The sequence below is a fragment of the Coloeus monedula genome (genome assembly GCF_965178545.1).
Source record: "Coloeus monedula genome assembly, chromosome: 4".
In the NCBI taxonomy this organism is placed as follows: Eukaryota; Metazoa; Chordata; class Aves; order Passeriformes; family Corvidae; genus Coloeus; species Coloeus monedula.
This window is the reverse complement of record NC_138784.1, coordinates 67,353,647-67,380,882: the sequence shown is the minus strand read 5'-3', so window position 1 is coordinate 67,380,882 and position 27,236 is coordinate 67,353,647. Positions and strand designations below refer to the sequence as shown.

General features: G+C 39.4%; 1 protein-coding gene across 1 annotated transcript in view; it reads left to right on the top strand.

Moving 5' to 3' along the window:
* Nucleotides 1-4,724: 4,724 nt before the first annotated feature.
* The window catches only part of PCLO (piccolo presynaptic cytomatrix protein), a gene marked incomplete at both ends in the record, with an annotated part of 318,636 nt that continues 296,124 nt past the window's right edge, over nt 4,725-27,236 (top strand). Inside the window, 3 exons of the mRNA XM_082280339.1 lie at nt 4,725-4,966; nt 10,841-12,098; nt 23,499-24,893. Of these exons, the coding sequence (XP_082136465.1) occupies nt 4,725-4,966; nt 10,841-12,098; nt 23,499-24,893 (2,895 nt within the window). The remainder of the gene's footprint in view (nt 4,967-10,840; nt 12,099-23,498; nt 24,894-27,236) is intronic.

Sequence of the window (27,236 nt, the reverse complement as noted above, 5' to 3'; positions counted from 1 at the left end):
CCCAGGATGTTTTATCTTACCTGGGAGTTTTTATGCTCTATTCAGTTTTGGGTTAGGTTGGTGGGTTTTTTTTTCCTTAGTAGGTGGGTTTTGAAGGATTTTTGAAACAGGGAGGCTCACCACTAGTTTCTCAACCTGCATTTACAAAGTAATGGAACAAAGGATTATATACAGAGAGAGAGGAGTTACATGTATTTGAATAGAAGAGCAAAAACACACAATGCTCTGCAAGCTACCTTGTTATCATCATTTACTGGTTGTTTTGGTGACAAGTAATTCAGGTGAGACTGGAGAGTAGTCATGACCTTTAAGAACATTTGCTGTGCAGTATTTAGCCAAATGTTGGTTGGTATGTAGATAAGTGCAGTTTTGACACAGAATTAGAACCTGTGGGACAAGAAGCCCTGCTGGTGAAAGCTATCATTACAAGGCATTTCTCATTCTACAGGGGAGATGGACTGCACTGTTGGATGCACCTTAGACACCTCTTTTAAATTCCACAGTCTCTGTATCGCTGAAATAAGGTAGATAAATGGGATAGGAGTACTGCAACATTTAGCTAAGTATTTGTACAAGTTATAATATAAAAACTAATGTGTAGAGTTTTATAAATATGTTTATGCAAATTCTAGCTTCTCTTCTAGCTTCCTCTATCTTCTTTTGTGGTACTGATCAGTACAGTCTCTGGTAATCGCTAACAATTAACACGCCTTCTACCTCCTTCACTTTTGTCTGGGCACAGTGCCAGGCATATTATTAAAATATAAAAGTTTCTTCCATTTTTCTAGTTCACGCCAAGGTGTTACTGACCTCTTCCTTTCTTCTGATAGTCTTAGCATTACTTCTTCAACTTCTATGTGCTAAATAGCTTTTTCTCAACTAAAATGTACCTGCTGATGAGAAAATTGGATGTCTTCAATGTTGTTAATCAGTAAATTAACTTCAAGCACTCATTTTATTGCTGCAGATTCACTCTTAACTGAGATTCCCTTGCCCCAGATCGGACTCAGCACTGGCAAAAGATGAATTAGTTCTAGCACTAGTGTCCTTGTGCTGCTTCTGCATACTCAGCTCTAACTTGGACTGGCTCCTTTGGAGATCTGATGCATCTAGTTTGCATATCAAACTGGTCAGGCCCTGATGAAAGTACTGCATTACTGATAGTCTGAATGAATGATTCAAGCGGACACAACAAAAACTCCACAAAAACTGTGAACGGGTCCTCAAAGGGTAGTTTGATTTGCCGCTATTCATGATTATCTTTTTTATATTACCTAGTATCAAAGAAAAGGCAACTTGCTTCTGTATCTCCGCCTCTAAATTTACAGAAATAACTCTCATTTGCACGCACTTTTTAAAAGACTTTTATCTCTGAAAGGGTTTTAATCATATTTTTCTGTGGTAGAGATTTATGAATTTTTTTATGCAGGTTTTTATCCTGGCACCAATAAGGTGCTCCTTGCAAGTTAGATATTACGATTTTTGAGAAATAGGATGATTCATTTGATAACTCTTCTTTCCTTGCTACAACAGAATCTTATGCCTCATTAGTTTGTGAGTTTCATTGGTTTGTGATCAGTAACACCAAACACATCAGTAACACCAAAATGAGAGCGCTCTTGTCACTTTTGGACAGACAATAAAGTATATAGAGAGAAAGATGTGGAAATGATAGGATGTAGGGAAAACAGGCCTGCAGCAGGACTTCTGGAACAGATAACAATTGATTCCATGCTGTTTCATAAGAAAAGGTAAATGTCACAGAACTGTGAAAAGAGACAGTTTCCACAAAAACCCCTAAGATATTTGAAATCATAATCATTTTTAAGGTGAAATCCTTGGCTCCAGTGAAGCCAATAATGAACTTCTTACTGAAGGTCATTTCTCGTCCTTTGCGTCTTTTTGAGCTCAGCTTACTTCCTTAGGTGTTACATGTCTTCCTCCTATCTTCTATCTCAGGACATGTTAACAATGGAACAGAAACAGTGTATATACTTTTAAACAGTAAGCATCAACAGAACACCTGTTTCCCCAGTTTTAATTGTTTTATTGAGTGAATTTATTATTTTGATCTTGCTTGTTTTGTCTGCATCTATACTCAACTTATGCCATCTGATTTTAAACAAAAGACAACTGCTCCATCTGAGACAGAATCACTAGTTACTTATTTGGCTTTGAATAAAGAAATATAGGGAGGTTGTTTGTTTAGAAAACTTTCATTTGGGAACATTATAAACTTTTAGACTACCCAACTAAAGGACCACCCACCACAAAATATTGAATATTTAAGAGTATCATGAATGCTCACATTAGTAAGTATCAGAAAACCAAATGTTTTCACGGATTAAATCCGTCTTTCCCCATCTTTGTTTTGCACTTGTCTTCTTCCGTGCAGCAGCACTTTGCACACCTATTCATAATTAAGTACATGATGTTCACTTTTGCAAAACGATGTGGGGATGTGTATTTGCTTCCTTCTAACACCCTTAACTGGACTTTGTGTCTTTCACATGCCAAAGGAATCCACCTTCCTTCAGGTGTGACTGTGTTGTGTGTTGCCTTTTCCACAGGCCCTTCTGATGTCTTTACCTAGAACACCCTGTGAAGAGGCAGCCACTTACACTCATGTCATACTACTCAGAGAGTTTTCCCTCTGTGCTTTGTCATGTTCTCTTCCAAGCTGTTCTTTTGATGTGTAACTTGTAGTCACTCAAGAGAAAAGTAGGAACCCCCAACTGCTACTAGTTTCATCATTTACTGTGAACCAGTACTGGAAAAATGATCTCTGATTGCTATAATACAAGAGCACTATAAATATTTGTACAGTATCCTTATGTAGGTCATTTTGGGAGCTCATCTGCATACAGCTGTGTCTGAAGCAAAGTACTAATGGAGCTAAAGAGGGAGACAAGCAAGTGTACCAAATGCTGTCACATCCTCATTGCTAAAACAAATGATATTTGTGAAGATCTAGTTGCTCAACAAACACATTTGAATATGCAAAATGCAGACACAATTTAGTAAGATCTCTATAAAGGATTTGGTAAAAACTTGGCTCTGATCAATGAAACAGGAAAACTAGTGGCAAACACCACGGCACTTAGTGGCTCTTTGCCATGGCTTTTAGGGATTAGGTTTGTCCTCTAGTCTTCTGGGTCTCTGAGTGAAAGCATGAGCTGTAGGAAAGTAAGACAGAGAGCACTTAAACCAGTTGGATATACAGAAGCTTATGGCACTAAATGGGATAGATCAAAGGGTGATGAGGCAGTTGATGCTACTACAAAGTCAGTCATCTTCAGAAAGTCACTGGGAAAGGTCCCTAATGACCAGAAAAAAAACAAGCACTGTACCCATCCTCAAAAAGGAGATCCACAAGAGACTACCAAGCAGTTTGACTAATGTGGCTAGTACTCTTCCTGGAAAAGCAAGTCCCTTTAGAAGCCATGTCCAAGCAGACACAGGACAAAAAGGTTATTAAAAACAGACAGCATGTAAATTACTCCATCAGGCTTTCAGCATGATCAACTATAGCGTCCTTATAGCTGAATCAGGGAGACCTGTATAGTGAATGAAAAATAGACTGAACTATCAGGCTCAAACCGGTTGTGGTTATTTGCATCACGTCCAACTTCTGGCGTGTTACTATTTGTATCTTTCTGACTAATGATATGTAACGTCTCTGCTACTGATGTGAGCAAAGGCATGGAATACACCCTCAGCAAATCTCAGGTTGGAGAATAGTAGATAGACTGAAGAGCAGGGCCACTGACAGGTGGGAGAATGGGCTGGCACGAAAGTCTTGAAGAACGGCAAGTGCAGGGTCTTATATCTGGGAAGGAGTAACTCCATGCATCAGGATGGGTTGTCACAAAAGCAGCTTTGCAGCAAACATCCAGGTGACATGCATTTCAGCAGTACGTGGTTGTGATGAAGAATGCCAGAGGCAAACTGAGCTCTGCTACCTCAAGTGTGGCCAGAAGGTTGGAGAAGGTAATTCTGCTCAATATATTCAGCAGTTGTGAAACTGCATTAGGAGTACAGTGTCCAGTTTGAGGCTCACCGGTCCTGGAATGACACTGACATGGTGGGAGTTAGACATCATGATAGTCGTCCAGTAGAGAAACACAGACCCAGAGAAGCTGTAAAATCTCCGTCTATAGGGACATTCAAAACTCTGCTGTTCAGGACATGGAGCAACCTGAGATCGTTGATTGATTCTACTCTGAACGGGTAGCTTGGGCGGGTGTCCTCCAGGCGTGTCTTTCAGTCCCTCTTACTTCTTGCTTTGGGCGAGCGAGACTCCTTCAAGCTTTAACTGCTGGCGAGCACGTCCTCGTACACAGAGGAGAGGAGAACGGGAGGCAGCACCCGCGGGAGTGGCAGCGGGTCCCCGTTCGGTCGCTGAAGATGCGGCGGGTGCGCGGGGCGGGGGCGGCGGTGCCTTTAAAGGCCGGGGCGCGGGGCGGGCCAGGAGCGCGGGGGGAGCCGCCCGCCCGGAGCATGCGCTGCGCTGCGCGGGGCGGCGGAGCGCGGCGGGCGGCACCGCCGCACTCCCCCGGCAGCCGCGGCGGCAGCCAGCGAGCCCCAGCCCGGCCCCGGCGCTGCCGCCGCGCGGGGCCGTGGTGGCGGCCGCGGAGCCCTGAGCGCCCGCGGGGGAGCGGGGCTGCGAGCCGCCCCCCAGCCCGGTCTGCGCCCGAAGGGAGAGGCGGCGAGCCGCGGCGGCCATGGGCAACGAGGCGAGCCTGGAAGGAGGCGAAGGGATGGGCGCCTTCCCCGAAGGGGCGGCGGCAGCCGGGGATGGCGGCGGCCCCGCGGCCCCCTTGCAGAGCCTGGTCCCGGCCGGGGTGGAGGCGGACCTGAGCCAGCTGAGCGAGGAGGAGAGGAGGCAGATCGCCGCTGTCATGTCAAGGGCGCAGGGGCTGCCCAGAGGGAACCTCGCCGGCGCGGAGCCGCCTCCCATGCAAAGGCATGCACGGAAAATCTCCCTTCTCCCGCTCCTCCCTTCCCCCTTCTCCGTCTCCTCGCGGTGGGGCGGGGGGCGAGTCGCAATACGATCTGGGCCCGCTGCACCCGGAGCCGGCGTTCCATTTTGCTGGCAGAGGGAGGGAAGGGGTGGCTGCACGGGCTCGGGCACCAGGACGGAGCCTGCACCCTCTGGCTTTCCCCACTACAGTGGTCTCTGATAATAACGGCGGTCCCCGGTTCCGTGGGCTGCGCCCTCTTTTCCTCCCTTGCACTGATCTGGAGCACGGGCAGTTTCTGTGTCGGGGCGGAGAGAGATGTGCAGACACTGTTGTGGTTTTCTGTGTGCGGCTGTGTGGTTTACGGGGCTGGATACCCCACAGCTCTGGTAGTAGCCACGGAGGCTCTCACCGGGGCGGATGGGTTCTGCAAGCGTCTGGAGAGAGAGAATCTTGTTGAATCTTCCAAAGCTTTTGGGCATAACACATTTGCTGGCCGTTACTCTGCCAATTCTGAACCTCTACAACTATCATTTGGCTTCATTAAATAGTCATGGATTGAGGAGGTCTGTTTCAGTCTATTTTTTCACCCTTATTTTTATTCTCGGTTTTTTTCTTTTTTTTTTTTCCTTTTTCATTTGGAAGGGGAGAGGCCAAATTATAGATTAAATTGATTGCTACGGCATTCAGTGTTCTGGATAGTCATGGCTTTACCTCATTGTGCCTCTCCGAAGGCTGGGGTAATTTCCTTCCCCGTTCATTCCCTGCCCCTCAGCGAATTCACAGCCCGACGTGCAACAAGCCCGCTCCCCGCTCCTCAGGGCTGCCCCTGTCTGTGGTGCTGAAGCACCGGCCCTCCCCCGGCCCCGTGTCGCTGTCCGCGGCCGTGAGCCGCCAGCCCTGCCCGGCTCCGTGTCGCTGTCCTCGGTCCCGAAACCCCCCGCCCCAGCCCGTCATCCAAGGCCAGCGCCTCTGTTGCTCTCCGGCTCCGGGGCTGGGTGTGTTGTTTGTCTTGAAGGAGGAAGCAGAAGGGAACCTCCTCGACTGACTGTTTCACGGTGCATTGACCTCACCCCACATAAACGCATATTCAGTTTATATAATTTAAGGTTTATATAAGTGAATTCTAGAAGAGAGGCAAGGAGGGTGGGACTAAATTAATTCTTGGGCAAATTACTGGAGTCACTGAGATTATACCTGAGATGATGGTCTCCATTTTTTAAAACTGGAAGTCAAATCTTCCTATTTTATGTCTTGCTTAATTATTGATCAAGCATTAGCACTGTGTGTAAAATAAAATTTTCCATTCAATTCAGGTCTCTGCACAGCTTCTATAGATGTTAATGAGGAAAAGAAATATTCTTTAGTTCCGGGAAACTAAGCTCAAAATTCCCTTTTATATAACAGTCTATGAACAAAGACACAAGTACTTTGAAACTTACTTTTTACTGGAACATTTGCATGAAAAATAAAGATAAGTGTTCATGGAAGTCTTTAGAATAGGCTGAACTCATTGCAATGTGAATATCTCTGCATTTATAAATGGCTGCTTTCCTACAAAAATATTTATATGAGAAGCTACTTTGATCTTGTTAGCATACCATACTTCCACCCTCTATTTAAAGTAAAGGGACTCTAAATTTGTGAATGACAGCCTTTTACCTTACGTCAGAATGTCAACTTTGACTATTATAGCAGTTCCCATCATAGTATCTTCGTGCCTGTCCCACTGTAATGAAGTTACTACTTGTCTTGTCTCTTGGTTTGTGCCTTTATTTTCTCCTCTTGCTGTTTCCTTTACTGTTGAGATCTCCCAAGAATGTTAGGGGTAATTATCAAGAACCTGATCCAAACAAAACCTTTGGAGTAAGACTCTTCTAAGGATTAAGGATCGCCCTCTTCCACACTAAAACTGGTACTAGTTTTTTTTTTTTTTTTTCCCAGTCCAAATGCTAAGCAACAGAGTGTGATCAAAAGAGGAACTCAGGCTTTCAGTTCATATAGCTTTGGATTTTGGCAGTGTCCTTATTGGAGTGTCTGTTAGTTTTTAACATGTTAACTGGATTTTTCCTTTGTGATTCCCATTATAACATTAGAGTCTAATAATTATTTCCTATTCTAAATGCTCTCATTCTTGCACCCAAAGTAACCGTAAAGTATAGAAATTCCTCATGATTGATGGTATCCTGAGGTAACAATTTTTGCAAATACAGAATTTTTAATAGTAAGTAATATATGTGCCAGTTAACATACTTGGACCTTTACCACCTTAAAATCAATGCTGTACATTCTAGAACTTCTGTAGGCTTTGAGCTTTTAAATCTTGTGAATTTTAATATAAACATTTAGATTTAGAGCACCTACAGTGAACTAATTCAGATGTACCTTCTAGGTTTTAATTTTTTTTTCTTTAATGAACATTTTATTCTTGGGCTTCCAGTGAGATGTTTAGGATCTATGGAAATTTTTCTATCCTATTTAAGTTGCCTGTCTTCAGAAAATTAATGGTTGGGAAATTTATCTGAAACAAACACAGTCAATTTGTAAGCAAGTTCCATTTGTTCTAGCTTCATCAAATGATTCTGTAACTGTGCCAGTGTTCACTTCCTGAGGAGTTATTCTATATCTGAAAGGATTAGATGACCAACTGAATATATGACCATCTAATACAGATGCTTGATGGCGTTTATTGGTTTTTTTTTATTCCCCCAGCTCAGTAAGTTGGTCACAGTAGATAGCAATAAAAAAAAATTTGCTGCATTTTGATAAGAAATGCTAAGAAGTCTTGATGAATGTCACACTTTTGAAGTATATTTATGGTGTATTTTCCAGAAGAAATATGTATTTTTAGTGTCATTGTTCTATTGACCAAAAAAAAAATTCGCCACTGGGCTATCTTCCCTATGTTGTCTGTAGATACGAAAAGATCTAGCTATCTTTGAGTTGCATTATTACTGCATTTGTCTTTGAAGTTATTTATACTGATGAATAGGGAAAAGGCATGCCTTTGGTCTTGAGGTGACACCTTCTTAATTGGTGTTTGTAGTTATGGAATTGAAGAACTACACTATTGGTCTTTTTGTTAAATCTCTGCTTACTCCAAAGTAAGCTTTGATTTGGCTGTAATATGTAAATAAATAGAGATAAGTTCCATGAATCAAGACCAAAGTGAGGGGAAACACAGCAGCACAAAGAAAAACATTCTGTGAGGGAGAACTAAATTATTTTGTTTGTTGGGTCTGGTTTGAAGGCTTTAAAACAATTGTGCGCTTTCATGATTCAAAATGTTTGAAAGTTAGAAAATTCTTGTCAAATAGATACAAGATTTAGTTAGAGGATTCTGATTCTCCAGCTCAATTAAAATTTTGCAATGTCAGTCTGTAGTTGGTTGTAAAATGGTTGTAGGAAAGAAGACTTCAACTCTCAGGTACCTGAAACTAAATGGAGCAAGTCCTGGCTTTTGACAGAAGTAACCTTTCTCAAGAAGCTTGTCTTTTCAAAGCTTTTTCTTCCACTAGTTAACCATGCTCTGTCTCCATTGCTTAGAAACATTGTTACGTACAGAGGCAAGACAAGTCAGGTCTTCAGGATACACCAGCAGCCTTGACAATCACCTGAGTTTATATCCTAGATTCATGGGTTTTAATCTTATTCCAGGTCCTGATATCTGATCAGGTGGAAATTTATGGAACGCATTATTTGATAAAAATTCTACTCTAGTAGGGATCCACAGTTACTTTTTCTTGCTAATTTCCAAGTTAAATTTCTAAAAGCAGTTGGGGGCTTTTTGCTTGTTTTTTTTGTTCCACACCCCCCCTCCAACCCCCCCCCCCCCACCCCCTTCTACCTTCACACTCTTAAGATTTGGGCATGATACCCTCTTTCTGGACCTGAATTTCAATAGTACTGTTGATTTCTTTTCCCTCCCCTCCCTTTTCACTCTTATCATTGTTGAATGAAACCTTCCAAGAATTTGAACATTTACAAACATGAATGCTGGAAGTGTTACCAAGCTGCTGCTAACAGACCAATTGAAATGTTTTCATATGGTAAGCAGCGCCTCCTCAGATAAACCTAGAGTGCTTATCTAAATAACAAGAAACAGAACTGTAGGTAGACCTACCTAGGTGCTAATGAGAGTATAAAATTGTTTTTTTAGCCAGCAAAAATGCCAGATATTTGGAAGAATTAGATTATCATTGGGATTTTCTAAACTCTCCTCTTTGTGAGTTAATCAATGTTCACTGACGCCAGTGGAAAAACACCTACTCACTTCAGTGGATTGCACATTAAGGTTGTAAACTTCCAAGTATTGTGGTCAATACGTACACAAGGATGGGAAAGGATAAATGGAGTTGTGGAAGGCTGGAAATAGTTTGTCCTTAGCAAGTATTTCTGGAAATTTTAATTAACAGAAAAAGTCAGATACAAGATTATGAGCAATCCCGTTGTGAGAATTACATGCACAAAAATTTCTACCAGTTAGCTTTGTCCTTTTGTCTTGCCATTGCTAGCCATGTAATGGAAACTAAATATTAATCAGAAATACTGGTAATCCCATGGTGACATTAACAATGTAAAATACATTTTTTAATGTGGCTACTGTAGATGATTCTGCAGACTTCTGACAAAACTCTTAAAATTGTGCATTTATTAATTTATTTGTCAAGGAATGCAGTTAAATGTAGTAAGTGATTATCTTGCTCATGAATACTCAAGAAGAAATTTCATGTCTGGAAAACTAAGATCAGAGTTGAATCGTTTTCTCAAAGTGACAAGTGAAAATTTTATAGTTGCAACATTTCTGTGACACTGAAGAGAGCACCATATCTTCCAGCAGAAGCTCAGTGATAGCACTGAATAGAATATTTTATTACATCCCTGGACATTAGCAGCGAATACAATATTATTTCCCCAGCTACAGCCCAGTATAGCAACAAGTAAAATACTGTGCCACATATGAAGCCATGGTCTTGATTTTGGTTCCTACATTCTTAATTTAATCTTCTCCTGCATGAACATATAGCAAAATACTGTTGCAAGGATTTTTTCCCAGTTCTCTAATGTAATAAGATTTGATTTTTTTTTTTTTTAATACATCCCAACAGTGTGAATTGTTGGGATGAGGCTGAGAAGAACTATGGTAGCTATTTGCAAAGGAAAAAAAAAAAAAGTTCAGGGCTGACTGTGAACTGACATCTGTTTTATCTGATGGAAAACTTCTGATTTGTGAATGGATGGGTGCCAAAAGAAATACTTTACAAAGAAGCATATACTCCTTAACATGTATCAATTTTAGGAGTTTAAATCCCTGCTGCATATTGAATTGTAAATATATCCAAATTTTGTACAAGTAGCCAGAACACAAGTACATAAACATTTTGCATTGTGCATTATTTTTTTTTTTATATTGAACTACTGTGCGCATTATTATATTGCATTATTATGTGCATTATTATTATTTGATCTGCTAATTTTGACACTTCTGTTTCTTTTAGTCTTCTGTCTCCCTGGTTTTGTATCCCAAGGAGTAGGGGGGAGAGTTAATCACTTGGGTATAGGTATAATTGGAAGTTCTAGCTTTGAATTCTTCAGAATTCTGAAAGAAAAGGTATGTGGTTGAATGTTGTTGTATTAGATTGTTTTCTAAAGAATAAAACAATCTATGACTGAATACTTGTATGAGCCTTTAAAGAACAATGATTATTTAAATATCTTTTACATGCACCTTGTTATAAACCTTGGTCTTGAAAACACTTAAGCACTGAGAAACTTCACAGCACTAGCAGTGCACTTCCAGGGTTACTGATATATCTTATTTTATCTAATTTTTCTAGTATTATGCACTATTTTAATTTTATTACATTTTCTCTCTGCAGACATCCTGAACTTGATTCAAGCCGCCATCCCAGACAGCCGGGTAAGCCTCCAGATCCAGGACCACCCGGTTTAAGTAAAAGCAGAACAGTAGATGTGCTGAAGACAGAACAACGGGCACCTGGACGGAGCCCTTCTTCTCTTAGTCTACGTGAATCAAAGTCCAGGACTGATTTTAAGGAAGATCAGAAGCCAAGTATGATGCCCAGTTTTCTCTCAGAAGCCAACCCATTGAGTGCAGTCACTTCAGTTGTGAACAAATTCAATCCTTTTGATTTGATATCGGATTCAGATACAACCCATGAAGACGCCAGTAGGAAACAAAAAGTTACCCCAAAAGAGCAAGGGAAACCTGAGGAGCAGAGAAGCCCTGCGAAACATCCAACTCAACCACAGTCTCCGAAGCCAGCTGTTCAACAACAAGGACAACAAAGACCTACCCTCCAACAAACGGAGTCTTCCAAGCCCGTGCCTCAGCAGCAGCAGCAGCCTGGGGAACCAAAGCAAGCTCAGAAACCAGGCCATGGCCAACCAGCAGATGCTAAGCAAGAGCAAGTGAAACAACCACCCCAGCCACGAGGACCACAAAAATCTCAGCCACAACCATCAGAACCAGCGAAACCTGTTCAGCAACAAACTTCTGCAAAACTGTCATCAGGCCCAACAAAACCATCCCCACAGCAACCAGACAGCGCTAAAACAACATCTCAAGCACCACCTCCCACAAAACCATCATCACAGCAGCCGGGACCTGCGAAACAACCATCGCAGCAGCCTGCACGGCAAGGGGGTCCTGTAAAGCCATCTTCGCAGCAGGCAGGGCCTCCAAAACAGCCTTCTCAGCAACCTGGACCTGTAAAGCCATCTGCTCAGCAAACAGGACCTGCAAAACAGCCACCACAGCCTGGATCTGGGAAGCCACCTCTGCAGCAAACAGGGCCTGTAAAACAAGTGCCACCCCAGGCAGGACCTACGAAACCACCTTCTCAGACTGCAGGGCCCACAAAGCCCCCAGCACAACAACCAGGACCTACAAAACCATCTGGCCAGCAACCAGGGCCTGAAAAACCTCTGGAGCAAAAGCAAGCTGGTGCAAGCCAACCCACCGAGTCCGTCCCAAAGGAAACCTTCTGCCCTCTCTGTACAACCACCAAGCTGCTGCTGCACACTCCTGAAAAGGCCAACTACAACACATGCACCCAGTGTCACACTGTAGTCTGCAGCCTGTGTGGATTCAATCCTAATCCTCATATCACAGAGGTGAGTAATTTTCAAACTGGTGCTCACTACCAGAGCAAAGAATGAAGTTTACCTCTGTTATGTTGAAACATCAGATGTGCTACGGTACATCATCATGATAATTTAACAAGTTCAGTGAAAAAATTAATGCTACTTCAGAAAACTGCTTATGAGTAAAATGGTGAAACTGGAGGAAAAAAAAGAAGATAATAATTCTCTGCTCATATAGATTTAGAAATTTGTTCTCTTCATGTCAAAAGAGGAGAAACCCCAATATGACTTTTGTCTTATTTTGATTGATTTTAAGCACCTGCTCTCTATGTTTATAATCGGACCACAAACCCCATGTGCAAATACATTTATAGATAAATCATTTTTTCTGCCATAAGAACTAACTAAGCAAAAAAAAAAAAAAAAAAAAAAAAAAAAAAAAAAAAAATCAGTCTTCATAACTCCATTGTGTGGCTTAAGAAAGGATGTGGAGTAGATTGGCTTTACAACTGTGTCAGTGAGTGTTTGTTAGTTGAAAGCCAGAGTCATGAGTTTGGCTTGGTGGTACATGGGTTATTTCATTCTTGTGGCATAAGATCTTTGTGGACTATTTCTAATCTTGATCACCATTCTTGCTACAAGTCTATAACATAAAAATGTTATAAAATATAATATAAAGCAATATTAGGACTTCAAATGAATTTATTTTAACGTGATGTTTGTAGTAACTTGATTTATTGCTTATATATATTCTTTATTGCTCTGCATGGGAATAAGTCTTCATGTGACTTTTTGATATCTTCTTACTGCTTGAACAGCTGAACAGCTTTTTGTGCATCCTGATAGGCTAATTTTAAATTTGCAATGTAGTTTGGGTTTTTTTTCAGTACCAACACTTTCGTCAATTTATAGAAATTCAAGCATAGTAGACCTGGCACCAAAGGGCTAACTACTGATAAATAGAAGGGATATTTGAAAAACTTTTTTTTGGTCTTGCTTTGGTATTAGTTTAGCCGGTCTGAGATGCACACAGGAAGAAGTACAGACTGCTACTGTATTTTGAACCTGGTAAATACTACCTATACATTCAAAATTGAATCAAAGAATTTCTGAAGCTGGAAAGGTCCTCTGGGTATGGTGTACTCTGAGCTTCTGCTCAAAGTAGTGTCACCTAAAGCAGATTTAGCCAGTTTTGGATATCTTTAAGGATGGGGGCTTGACAGCCTTGCTGGGCAACCTGTGTACTCAGCACCTCAATGATTTAAGGACATTGCAAGCTGTTGGTTTTCTTTCCAGTGCACGTTTATTTGTGGGTACCTGGTAACAAACAGCAGACTTTTTGCATCCAGCAATATGATCTATTGATTTGTTGTTAAAATTGCAAATTTAAGCCTGAAAGACTAATTGCAGTAACCACTGATAGCACATTGCTTGGTTTAGAAGTGTAACATCTTCTTTGAGTTTAAGGAATTCGAGGATTGAGATAGCTGGCACTAAAGCCTGGACTGGAAAAGGAGTGACTTGAACATCTGTGTGCAGAAACTTCAGAGCCTCTGCAACTTACCAGCTGTCTGTATTTCAGTGTCTACATGAAGAAAGGTCATTCTGGACTGTTGGTGTAAAAAAAGATATATTTATATATAACAGGCAAGAAGCGTGATGTATTGATATGCAAGTCAAAGAGGAAGTTTTATTACAAACCTTTGCCTTCAAATTCTGCCAATGTTTTTAGGCCAGAATTTCTTACATTTATTTGTGAGTGCTGAGTTGTTCATTTCCATAGTGTGCTCCTGAAGTCTCTCAGAGCCCCAAGTTTGTCTTCCTTTAAAAGCTTCAGATTTCCCATGGAAATAGTCAACAACTTTGGTATGTTCAAATGAACTAGGTTTTGAGAGAGAGTTTATGTAAGATTTCCAAGTGTTTGGAAATTCTGTGAATAACTACTAGTTTTTGAAGTAGGTACTCTGTAAGTGTGAAATTCAGGACTTTTAGACAATAAATACAGCTGCATTTAAGACTAACTGATTGCATACATATGTAAAAGAAGATTTGAATTTCATATTACACATTGAAATAAACACAGGATATGCATTTATTTCATAATGAAATCATTTCAGTAAATGAAGGTATTGGACATCTAATTTATTCAGCTATTAGTTCCAATCTCCTGACTCCCACTCAGGCTTCTCTCATTTGCTCAGCTTTGCACCACCAGCTGTCTTGCTGAAACTTCATTGTAGGTGTCCTGCTCCAGTCTGCCATTGAAGTACGACAAAAATCACATCTGACTTTATTACTGAACATTGGGATCAAAGTTAATAGAACCCGCTCTGGCACATACAAAAAAATTCACTTATTTCAGCTGCCAAGGTTCCCTCTTAAGTTATTATCAAAATTTCTTTCTAGTTTCTGTTTCCTTTAAGTATTTAGCTTATTAACAAAATCTTTTGATTCCTCTTTTACAATACTTTATCCATTTCTTCCTGTTTATCAGAAAAATCATGGTTTGTGACTTGGCTGTCAGTTTTCTTGTTTATGGTGCAAGTTTTTTTATTTTGGCTTCTTGTATTTTAAGCTCTTCTGAAGTATTATTGACCAAAAATCTGTGTCTTACCCATGTGCTTACTGACTTTACTGTTGTACTTGGCTTTCCCCGCTCTTCTTTTTGCCATGTTTCATGATTCTGGAATTCTGCATTGTGCTTTTCTCGTGTCCTTTATAACTGCTGATTTTATTGCTTATGTTAAACACATTGCTGATTGGAAGCAATAATTTCAAATTGGGCGTGAGGAGTGGAATCCATTTGTTTAGAAAAAAAATTGACTTTTGTTCTCTAACATTTTCCCTAGTGCAGCTGCTTGAATTGCTTTCCTAAGATAGTCTTCTTACAAGTTTCTTACAAGGTAGATCAGTCTTCAAAACTAATCGAGTGAATAATTTTTCCAATATAGATCTTTCTATATTTTTGTGTTCTATACTTCTAGATGATTCTGAAAAGAATTTAACAAGCTTTAAAAATGGCTTAGGAAGTAGATTGCATACATTGTAAAACCATTATAAAAAGTGCAGATAAAAAAAAATTAATTAATTTTATTCTTTTAAACCTCTACTTAAAATGCAGTAATATATGCACTCTGTCTGTTTTAACTCACTAGAGAGAACTCTGTAACTAAGAGCAGAAAGTGATACCTGTATTGCCACAAGGTCAGATCCCTTGGACTGTTTCTCTGAACCATCTGACATTGCAGTCCTCTTGGGGAAGAAGGATAGTTGGTATCTTGCTTTTGTACAGCAGTCTGGAGAGAAAACACACCATACATAAGTGTTCAGTAGCATATGTCTCTCTAATCTGTCTAGGTATTCATACTCCACTCATCACCATGGCACATGACTGCCTAGCAACAGTTGCATAAAGTAATGGAGAAAATTATATAAGAAGGTTTGAGGACTGGTACTCTTTCCACTTTCCTTTCATGTATATCAGAACCTTGTAGGGAGTGCATATTTTAGTACATGGAGACTTATTTTTCTAATTTTTTTTCCATTTTATTTTCCCAAAAGCACTCCCATGAGCCATTAGCAACAGAAACCAGCACTTCCCAAAAAAGATTCAGCCCTTTAGAACATTCGAATAGGAGTAGGCTTTCTGAAAATGAACAAAGACATCTTGAGGAAAAAAGGCAACAAGCATGAACTGCTATAGTTAAGTCTAAATGATCAGTGCATATGCTCAATAGATGGAGTCAATTTTCATTCCCCGTGAAGTAGTTATTGGAAAATACGTGCAACACGGAGTGAGCAAGGGTTTAAAGTGTAATAACAAAGTCGTTACGTTCTTTATGATGGTCATCTGTAAAGCTGATGATCAGGTAGAGTGTTAAAGCTGTTAATGTTGGACACTTGGCTGTGTATGGGCTCTCCTACTTGAGCCCACCTCTGATGTGTATCTGTGCATATGTGGATGCCTGTCTTCTAGGTGGTTTTTGAGGAGGGATTATTCTACATGAATTTTATCTACATTAGATCATATTTTTTTCATTGTTTTGGTGTTCTTTTGAGAAACCATTCAAAATTCATTGTGGAGCCCAATATAATTTTATACATAGATACTTAATGAAAATTGTACCTTCAGATAATGTGAAGCTGTGTATTGATGTAGGATTTGTTTACTTGCCAAAAGTTCTTCTTGGTGGAGGTAAGGTGAATTCTGAAAAATACTTTATTGTTTGTGACTATTTTTTTCAAACAGTGTGTCTATACCAAAGCTGACTTTCCTAATGGAAAACAGAGGAGGGGTAAAAACTCCAAGAGGAGGGATAAGAAACCCCAAACAGTTGACTGTCTCAAAGTGGACTGTATGGTCTCTGATCAAATAGAACTTTTTACTGGATTGCACATTTATTTTTCAATTCAACATGAAACATTTTTAACCCAATCTGAACTATTTTCTTTTTTTGTTATTATTGTAAATTTTTGTGGGGGAGGGCATATCTATTTTTTTAACTTTTTTGGTAGGGCTAGAAATTTTCCGTATCAATTGTACTACATACTATTGCCTTTTTTTAAAAAATTTTTTCCTTTCTTTCTGCCTCTTTTTATTTACAATAATATCACAACATTTAATTAAAAATATAATATTTTAGTTCAAATCTTTATAATGATTTTTGGTATTTGTATTTGTTTTTATTAAAGTCCTGCAGCTCTTAATATCCTAAACATACTTGGGCATGAAGTAGGGTCAGTAACTAAACAGAATTTAAACAGTCAGAAGAGCATTAATTTTCTTCAGTTGTTTTCATTATTTTTAGGTTGTATAGGGAGAACAATATATAATAATTTAAAATAAAGAAGGTGGATATAATTCCTGTGGTGAATCCAGTTAAGTTTTGCTTATACTTACAATAAAATTAATAGAAATTAGTCTATTAAATCTTCGTTGATTACATGACAGTAAAGGAAGCTGTTGGTTGAAGTTGGTTCCCTGTGGTTTGCAGTCTAGACCCTGCTGTGTTGTAATAGTGCATAAGAACCAGAATGCAACTTGGACTGGAAATTATATATAAACAAGAATAAAACTGCCATCACTGTGGGTAGTGATATGCAACAAAATCTTAAGTTTTTTAATATCTGGAAGAATAGCTTTGAAACTGTACACCCTGTGTGAACTTGGAGGGAGGAATATAAGGGTTATGTAAGTAAAGCAGAACAAACTAGAAAAAAAATCAAGGACCTAAATCTGATTATTAGCTGTTGTAATCGTCATAAGTTGTATAGAAATGAGTTTAAAAAAACTCCAACAAAAACCAAAACTTTTTTAAATTTTTCAAAGTATTAATTTAGATACCGGCTCTTAACAGTGCTGAAGTAAAGCTAGAGGAGTTCTGTAAAACTGATGGACTTTAGTCTGTTCAAACTGATCAGAGGGCAGATGCAAACAAGACTTGTTTAGTTGTCATTTAAAAACCATGAAAGTGTGAAATATTTGCTTTGGTACAAAGAGTACTTGGGGTGTTCCAGTGCTACTAACACTGCAATTTCTATGCAAATGGATATTAGTCACGATTTTTGTGATGAAATGAAGTTAGTATAGTTCTTATAGTTCTGCCCCTAGCCACAGCTGCCACATTTGGGAAAATTGTAAAGATCCTCAAATAGAAGGGTTATGGAAGTATAGAACTGTTTCTCTCCATGGAATATTCTTAAACAAATTCCAAAATTGTTTCTGTCTTCGAGGAAGACTGCGTGCCTACAGTTCTGCTTGACTTTAAGGATTAGATAGAGGAATAGCGGTGATGCCCTGTGGGTTTTTTTCCCTCTTTTTTTCTCTTTTACGTAAGGGGCAGAACATAGAGGCAAAACCCCTCTGCATGGGGAATAGTTTCCCTATAATTTAATTGAGCAATATTCTACAATATGTTGGAGTGTTTTCTCATTAGTCTAGAAAGCTGGCCCGTCCAGTTTTTAACACAAGTAAATAATAAATTAATCTGCATAGCTAAAGATGTCAACTGCAGTCAGCCATCTGCGCCAGTATTGCTGTTGCTCAGCAACTGTAATTTACTACTATGGGAGGCCATGTGATGTGGAGATGGTGTTTGCTGGGCGGTCGCTGGGCGGGCAGCGCAGCCCAGCCCTGCTCTCCCCAGACAGCTTAATCCTTTTCATGATTTGCTCAGTGCAGCACAGATGAACTTTGTTAACCTTCTCTTTGCCGCTCTCTTGATTTGTAGTTAGATTTTTTGTTAATCATTCATGGGTTTCTGGTATATCAAATCTCAGTGAAGTTGATGGAAGCAATGAGCATTTGTTGCATTGCTGCATGATGCAGTGCACTGAGCTTTTTAAAAGTCTTCTTCCTTGCTATGTGCATGAGGCAGCTTAATCATATCCTTGGCTATAAAAACTAATTTTTAGATATCCTGAGATACTGACATTCAAAAATAAAAAAAGTAAAAAGATTATGTACACTATTTTGCTTTATGATTCTAATTATGTAAGCTATAAAAGAATAGTTCTCCAAATATTCATAATTCATGTGCAAACTACAGATTTTTGTGTTGGTAATTTAAGCAGAGTAGTGAAGTATTTTTAAGACTATAATAACCGCATCATATAATTTACCATAGTGTAGTAGCTTTAGAATAGCTAAGTAACATTTAAGAATAGTTTTTCAATATGTCTGTTTAAAATGTTTGCACCAGCATTGGTTTAGCACCAAGCTACAGAGCTTGTAACCACTGCTGTGGTTTGTGGAATGGATACCCACGGACCATGCTGCTGACTAGAATCTAGTGTCATGTTTGTGAGCATCTTGAGTCAGTGTTCCCTGATAAACTCATCTGATACTTGAAAGGAAGGTAAATATGTATTTTGTAGTGATGATCTGTTTGCCTGAAATGAGGATCAGTTGCATACTGTGTACAATAGTTAAATGTTTGATTCAGTTTGAACAGCTGAGATCTTATTCATGGAAGGATGGTGTAGAAGAAAAAACTTTGTCTCCAGTATTGCACAGACTTCTTTAGACGATATTTTCACTTGTATGTTGGTATACTAATTTAATTTGGTTTGTGATAGTTCTTTTTTGTTCATAACAGGATTTTCTGATTTAGTTTCTTGTCTCACACTGCACAAAGCTGCATAAAATCGTGTGCTTGAGTACTTTATTTTTCATGTTTCTCTCATCATCTTTGCAAAAATGTCTGCTAAGAACCAAATCTAGATTCATCTCAGCTCTTTGAAGTTTCCAGGGACCAAATAAGTTGCTGTGTTTTCAGACTAGAAACTGATTTTGTCGATAAAGCTTTGGAGCTGAGCAATTACAGCAAAGTCCACTTACATATCTGTGGTAATGCAAAGGCTTTATAAATCTTTACATTTATATTAATATTTTTATGTATATCTTTAAGTTTCTTTTTATAGCAGCAAATGACTGGTCTAAATGAGAATGAGACCTGTTCCCTTAGAGTGCAGCTCTGCTCTGCAAAAGGACTGTTAAAATGGCTTCTGAAAGCCACATTCATATTGTTTGCCAGTAATTTTTATATGAAATATGTTCAATCGGCAAGTCAAAATTTATTTCTCATGTACATCTGGAATCACAGAATCAACATAGATTCTCTTCCTCCCCTAAGTCATCTGCAGGGATAGAAATTAAGCATGCCCAGGCAATGTGCTTGCTGACAACTTTCCTATTGCTTTTGATAGGTTTGTGTTGTTAGAACAAATCTGAACCCTTTTTGAAGAAAGGAATAGGCACTGGATTGCCTTCAATTGTGTTGGCTCTGTTTAGGATAGAGAGCAGGACTGAACTGAAGTTCTTATTTGTTATTGGTGTCAGCTGTTAGCTTGACTTTCTTTATGCATTCATCATCTATCTACTGTTATAATTTTCTTCTAAGTAATTCTCCATGGATGTTGTTAGTAAAATACTGAATAAATTCATTTAGTGCTTCAAACTAGAAGAGTTGATGCTACAGTTGATGAATACATAAAATAAATTTTAATTACTTCTTTGTTGTTCTGAGGGCACATAGTTTCTACAGCAGTTAGAAAACAAAGTACCATTTTTTTTTTGTTGAGGAGTTGAAATCTGAACAAAATTGCTACATGAAATCTGTCAAATTTACAGTCCTAGTTATGGCACTTAATGGCATGGGTCTCAGAATGAAGAAAATCTTACTGATTTCTTCTAGAAATAAGACCCAGCTCCCACCCCTATATACTGGCTAAAAACAGACAGCTTGGGTTTCTCAGCATCAAAGAGGAATCTCCTTCACAGACAGGAACTTCTAAAGCTCACAAGTTCCTCTGGAAACTTTTGCTTTTTAATCCTACATAAAGGTATTAGAAATGTGGAGAAAGAAACTAGGAAGTCACAGAACTGTTGCCCAGGAACACCTTTAAGGATAAAGAAAAAACTGTATTTTTTGGTATCTACAGCAGCAGCAAGTTTTACTTCATCTGTAATAATGTGTAAGAGCATCTGTATTAAATGGAAGCCTGCTCCTGTTAAAATTTATGAAAAATCTCTGTAATTCCAGTAGAACAAACAGGCAAGTGTTTGATAGAAAACTATATCACATAGCACATTTCATTTTGAACTCCTGCTGTTCCAACAACAGGACTATAGTTTGTGCAGTTTTGTATTTCTTTGAAGATATGTGTAACCTATAATGACTTGATGGTTTTGGCACTTAATTCCTCTCACTAAAATGCATGGGAGGAATTCTATGTTTAAACCAGAAAGATTTAAAAAATAATACAGGTTAGTGAAACTTCCTACATTTTCCATTTTGAAGTTCAGCTGAAGGAGTAGCAAATTCAGTTTTAGTTTTGGAGGCTTCAGTTTCATACCAAGAATGCACATATATGTGTATATGTATATAATTTTTTTTTTTTTTAATAAGGAAAAATGAATGGTTGAGGGTTAAGGTTTTCTCTTCTGCGCAAGGTTGTTTTGAAATCTGTAGCATAGAAGTAATGTTTGTTTGGACTCCAGGTAGGTAGTGGAATCAGACTGGACCAGCTGCAGGTTGAAGACAACCTTAAATGCTTATAAATGCAATTGGAATCTGCACGACTTAAATGTAAGAATTATTCAAACTATTCATTTTTTAGCCCCATCAGCCCTACAGCTACTTCATTTGAGGCTTTAAAGGTGGTGTAGTGACTTTAATTTAGATTTCCTGGAAGCTGAATGACAGACAACAGGTAGGCACCTTTTATTGCCATGGTGTCAAAAAGAAGCAGAAGCAGTGAATCCCTGTGGAAAGTGCATTTTTCAAATATCTGTAAAAATTCTGCGGATAGAGGAAAAAGCCATTCCTTGCTTAGGTCCATTAAAAAGCTCCTCACAGGATCTTGTCTTTCTCCACTGTAGAGTGGAGCCAACCTCCCGAACATAAGAAATCTTAGTTTCTTTGCCAAGCCAGACCACTGTGACAGCCTGGTCTTTGATTACACTTAAACCCTATAAAAACCTTAAGGATTCATCCAGAAATGGTATTAGTATGTATCTTAATTAAATTATGTTACTAATATCTAAAATCAGGTAAGGGAAGTGATCACTAATCAAACAAAATGGGAGTTAAGCTAAATGTAATCCTTGCTCAAATCCTCTGTACAGGTCTGAAATTAATTCCTTTCATAATTCAAAGCAGAGCTTAAATATGTGTTCCAGGTTTTTTTCAGTTGTTTTCACTTTTTAACAGTCATTTGCTATATGGTTTGCAAATAGATCAGAGAACTGTTTAAACAATCTAAAAAAAATTGCACTGAAAATGGAAGATAAGAGCAGCCTTATTATGAATGGTAACTTTACAGCTGAGGCCAAAATTTGGCATCGCCATGTGGAGCTGTTAGTAATAGTGAATTTATATACCAGAGTGTGTTTTTAAACCATGTTTATCAGAATAATTGAATTAACTGTGTTTTAGGGGGCTGCATCCAACTCTTAATTTTTGCTGCTGCAAAAATCCAAGGCTGGCAAGGCACACCAAAGTAATGAATTCATTGCCTCATTCCATGACATCAGAGCTCTTTCCTTCCAGTGAGCTCCAATATTACACAGACAAAATCTTTCTTTGCATGTAGTGCCTCTATTTGTTCCATGGTGTGTGGTAGAGATTTCATAGCATCACAGAATCATTTATGTTGTAAAAGATATTGAAGATCATTGAGACTTGAGTGAGGAACAGCATCCAGGAATCTTCACCCTTAAGGGAAAAGAGACTTATGTTGAGTGTTTTCCTACCTGCAGTTCCCTCTGTTGCAGTGGTGCGTGCAAATGCTGTAGCTGGTACCCTGCATTTCACACACAGACTAAAGACTAGGAGAAGAGCTACAGGTGACCTGCTTAAATATCTGCTTGCAGGTGCAGGCCCATGGGACTCTGTACCATATTGAATGGCATTTTTGCTGCCTATAATGTTTCTGCTAGTGATGGAAAGTGTGGAAAGTAGCACGTGACCACATGTTTTAGGCAGTTTGATCTTTTCTCAGATGGGGAAGCTGGGCTTTTCTGTCTTACCAGAAATATGATTTCCCTCTAATGTAATACTGCTTGGAATGACAAAAAATGTTTTGAAGTTGTGAGGTACTGTAATTGATGAGAAGCATGGGTAAATACATTATTTGCCTTACTCCTTTTCCTCTGTGTGAAAAGAGGGGCCCATTGTATACAGAGGTATAGTAATTACCCTAGAAACTTCTAATAACAGAGGGGTTTTGGGAAACCTAATTATGGCTCTTGAAATACCATCAGGGCTCAGGCAAAGCTCCTCACTGATTTTGGATGAAGACTTGCCCTCTGAAATTGGTGGTAAAGCATAAGTCTGTGTTATTATAAACATAAATGTAAACATAATGCCAGTTTACACCTCTGTGCCTAATTCATTGGATACATATGTACTGCCAATACCTGTGCTCTGTAATTTAAACCATTACCAAAAGCATAAGCTGTGTGAAGAGCTTGATAGATGTATGCTTAAAGATAATTATGCATTTACTGTGTTTTAATTCTGATTATTGTTTTCTGTCAGCAGACTTGATGTGTTAAACTATTTTAGCAATATTTGTCATTATTCTGGCAAATCATTGCTATAAATGAATCACTGCTAGGTCCCATGAAATTCCAGTGCATTTTTTTCATTCTGTTGGGTTTTCATCCTCCAATATTCAGCTGTGTGTAAACTGAATGTGAAACCATTAGAATCATGGGTTCAGTGATAGCTTGACTCACAGCAATGTGGAGAAGAATGAAAATAATCAGCTGTGCATGTTAATTGCAAAACATTATTAGTGACATTTCTCCCTTTTTACACAGAAGTTTCAAATATTGCAGCAAGTCCTATATTAGAATAACTTACTATTATGTTCTCTTAATTAACTTTGTCTTATCTTAATTATAATGCCTTTATTTTTTTTCAGATCAGTGAATGGCTCTGTTTAAACTGCCAGATGCAAAGAGCATTAGGAGGTGACCTAGCAGCAGGTCATGGTCCTGGGCCACAGCCACCTGTACCCAAACAGAAGACACCCATTCCACCTTCAACGGCTAAACCATCTCCCCAGCCACAGCCTGTTCAAAAGAAAGATATTACTTCAAAACCTGATCCTTCACAGTTAGCAGATCCAAAAAAACCTCCGCCACAAAAAAAGCAAACTCCCTTGCCTGGGTCTCCCCCTGTAAAATCAAAACAACCCCGTGCAGAGCCCACTGAGATCTCCCAACAAACCAGAGATGCCACTCCAAAATCTGATCAGGTCAAGCCAACACAGGCTGAAGATAAGCAAAAACAGCCCAGTGTACAGAAGCCTACAGCAGACACTGTATCTACCTCTGCAGCTCTAGAGCAGAAACAGGATTTGGCAGGTCCCAGACCGCCAACTCAGCAGAAAGTGACAGACTCCCCAAAGCCTGAGCTAGCAAAGCCGTCGCAGGACACACATCCAGCCGGGGATAAACCAGATTCCAAACCTGTTCCACAAGTGTCTCGGCAGAAGTCAGATCCCAAGCTTGCGTCTCAGCCTGGGGCTAGACCAGATGCTAAAGCTCAAAAGCCTGTTGAGCCAACACAAACAAAAGATGATCCTAAAAAGTTACCAACAAAACCAGCCCCAAAGCCTGATACAAAAGCAGCTCCCAAGGGCCCACAAGCAGGGGCAGGACCCAGGCCAGGGCCAGCACAGCCGGCACCTCAGCCGCAGCCACCTCAGAAAACTCCGGAGCAGTCAAGGCGTTTCAGCCTTAATCTGGGAGGCATCACTGATGCCCCTAAGCCTCAGCCTACAACACCACAAGAAACAGTTACTGGGAAACTCTTTGGATTTGGAGCTTCATTCTTCAGCCAGGCCTCAAATTTAATTTCCACAGCGGGTCAGCCAGGGTCTCAGACATCAGGGGCCCCTCCTGCAGCAAAGCAGCCCCAGCCTCCACCACAGCCTCCCGCCCCTCAAACAGCCCCCAAAGAGACTGGTCAGGCTCAGCCTCCTCCAAAAGTTGTTCCTGTAAAGAAAGAAGCCAAGCCTCTTACAACTGAAAAATCAGAGCCATCAAAAGTGGATAGTGTTTTAACTAAAGGATCTGATTTAGAAAAGAAACCTGGTTTGGCTAAAGATAGCAAGCCTCAGGCTGCTGAAGCTAAGAAACCTGATGGGCTGTTGGAACCAGACAAAGCCAGCCAGCCTGAAATGTCTTGTCCCCTTTGTAAAACTGGACTAAATATTGGTTCTAAGGATCCCCCCAACTTTAATACCTGTACCGAGTGCAAGAAAGTTGTGTGCAATCTCTGTGGATTTAACCCAATGCCGCACATAGCTGAGGTAAGGTGACGGACTCTGTGTTTACCCTGTATTCCTACCTACAGGCTCCCTGTGCTGTGGAGACATAAATACCTGGGGTTTAGCTATTGAATTGTTAAGAAATTTTCTTGAGCATTTCATCATCTGAGGTCTTTTAAAATTAAGGATCTGTGTTGTATGAAGATACATTTCAGAGACCCACTTGTCAGATAGTACTTCTGATGAATTTTTGGCATATAAGGAGGTCTGGTATAGGTGGTTGCTAGGGCTTTGAGACATAAGCAGATATGGTTATCAACTCCTATGAAATTGGTGCTGCTATGACACAGCAAACTACTGTACTTTCAGTCTAAGCTTCTTTTTGATATACTTCTGTGTTGTCTGCTAACATGTACTTTTTTAATCAGTGCCTCTGATTCAAAAAACTATTGAATGAAGGAATGTGTTAATTCTTAGTTATTGCCCTTCCCTCCTGTTTAGTATATCCCCAAATTTATTCCATTCATCTTATTCTGGCTCTGGAGTCTTTGCATATGCTGATGCGCTCATTAGGAAGGTTGAAGTTTGAGTGATACCTGTGTGGTGAAAGATGTAATTTTTTGGCAAGAACAATGAAAGGCTCATAAAGTTACTTCATTCATTAAAGACTGTCACTTTGAAAGTGCTTTTTTCTGTGATTGCCTGAGACAGCTACTTATATTTAAAAGAATTACACGACTTATTTTCAACAGTTTCCTCACATTGCATGTTTTTACCCACTTCTTTTCTCCATGTAATTTCTTTTTGACAGGGGATTGGAAACTTTATATTAGCTTAATTGAAAGGTGGAGGCACATCTTACTTGCCCTATGAATTTGGCAGGTTTAATTCAACAGAAGCAGACCACTTAAAAATACTTGTGAGCAGTTGAAATGCTTAAGTTGGTCTGTGCAGCACATGAAGACTGTGGTTGTCAATGCTCTGCCTTTAAAATCTGAATGAATAAATGACAAATGACTGCCAGGGTTAAAGGATATCACATCTCTGCCTTAAGGTGAGAATAAATGTGGGAAGAAATAGCACACTGCAGGGAAAATACTGCTTATGTTGTTTGCACATGCTCTTTGCTGTGGATTATTTTCTGGAATATACTGTTATTTGAGAGGTCTTTGTCCTACTATAATAAGCACATTTTATCCAATTCATGAATGTGTTGTCTAATGCGTTTGGTCACTTAGGTCAGAAAGAAAGGCCTGAAAATGCAGGAAGATTGATCAGTGATTGAAAATTGATTTTTAACATTGTTTATGCACTGAATACCATCAAACACACACAATGCTTCATCATTGCCCAACTGTGTGTAAGCACACACACACTTATGTGGGTTTAAATGTGAAAAATGCATATGGCTTTTTTCAGATGCACACTAGTATGCATACACAGAGTACCATGGAAACAAGATGTGTCAGTTCTGGTGAAATGCTGCTCAAATGACAACTACATAAGTCTTGGTGCATGACTTGCCTTCTTAGAGTTGACTTAGTTGTGATGGTGTGAGCCTGCCTTGTGGTGTGCAGACAAGATTCCTGGAATTCTTCTGGTTAGGATGAGAAGGCTGGTACTCAGTTTCTGTTTTTCCATCACTGTTTTTGTTAGAAGATTCTCTCTTTTTCTGTTCTTTAGAATATGCAGAGCTTGAAATATGATTGATTTTCCTAATCTGACTTCCTCATGCCTTTCTTTGTTTCTCTTTTGGTTCCTGCTTGCATTTTCTTCTTCCTTGTACTACACATTTCCACCTCTGTCGACATTTTCTGCCTTGCCTTCTTTTTTCCAATCAGTTTTGCTAAGAAGTGTCAACTTACTTTTCCTTCACAACAGGAGGTGGTTTAGTTGGCTGAAGGCATCCTGACTTTTCTTTGCATAAAGATTGGACAGACAGAACATCTCCCAACTGAGCGGTGTAAATAATGTATTTATGCTCAGATAGCAGTTCTTTCCCTGGATGCACAGTATGTAGTATATTGCTTTTACATGACAGAAACATGATGGTGAGAAAATAGTTTATGCTCACTTGCATACTCTTTTTGTCCACCAAGTTCTTCTAATGTGTTCAGTACCATATTGGAGGTTTTATTTACTTGTCTCTTTCTTTGGGGGTTAGGAAGGAGAAATAGAAATGCTTTTTAAAATTGGTCTTTCTGGTGGTTTTCTACCTAATTCTTTTATTTCTATACTGTGTAATCAGATAAAAAATAAAATTCCAGAAGCTACATGCCTTCTTGGCCCCAGAAGTGATTTTGGATGAACAAACATAATGCATCTTAAACATAATTTTAGTTTTTCTTTGGGCCTGCAGATGTATCACAGTTATTCTGACAGTTG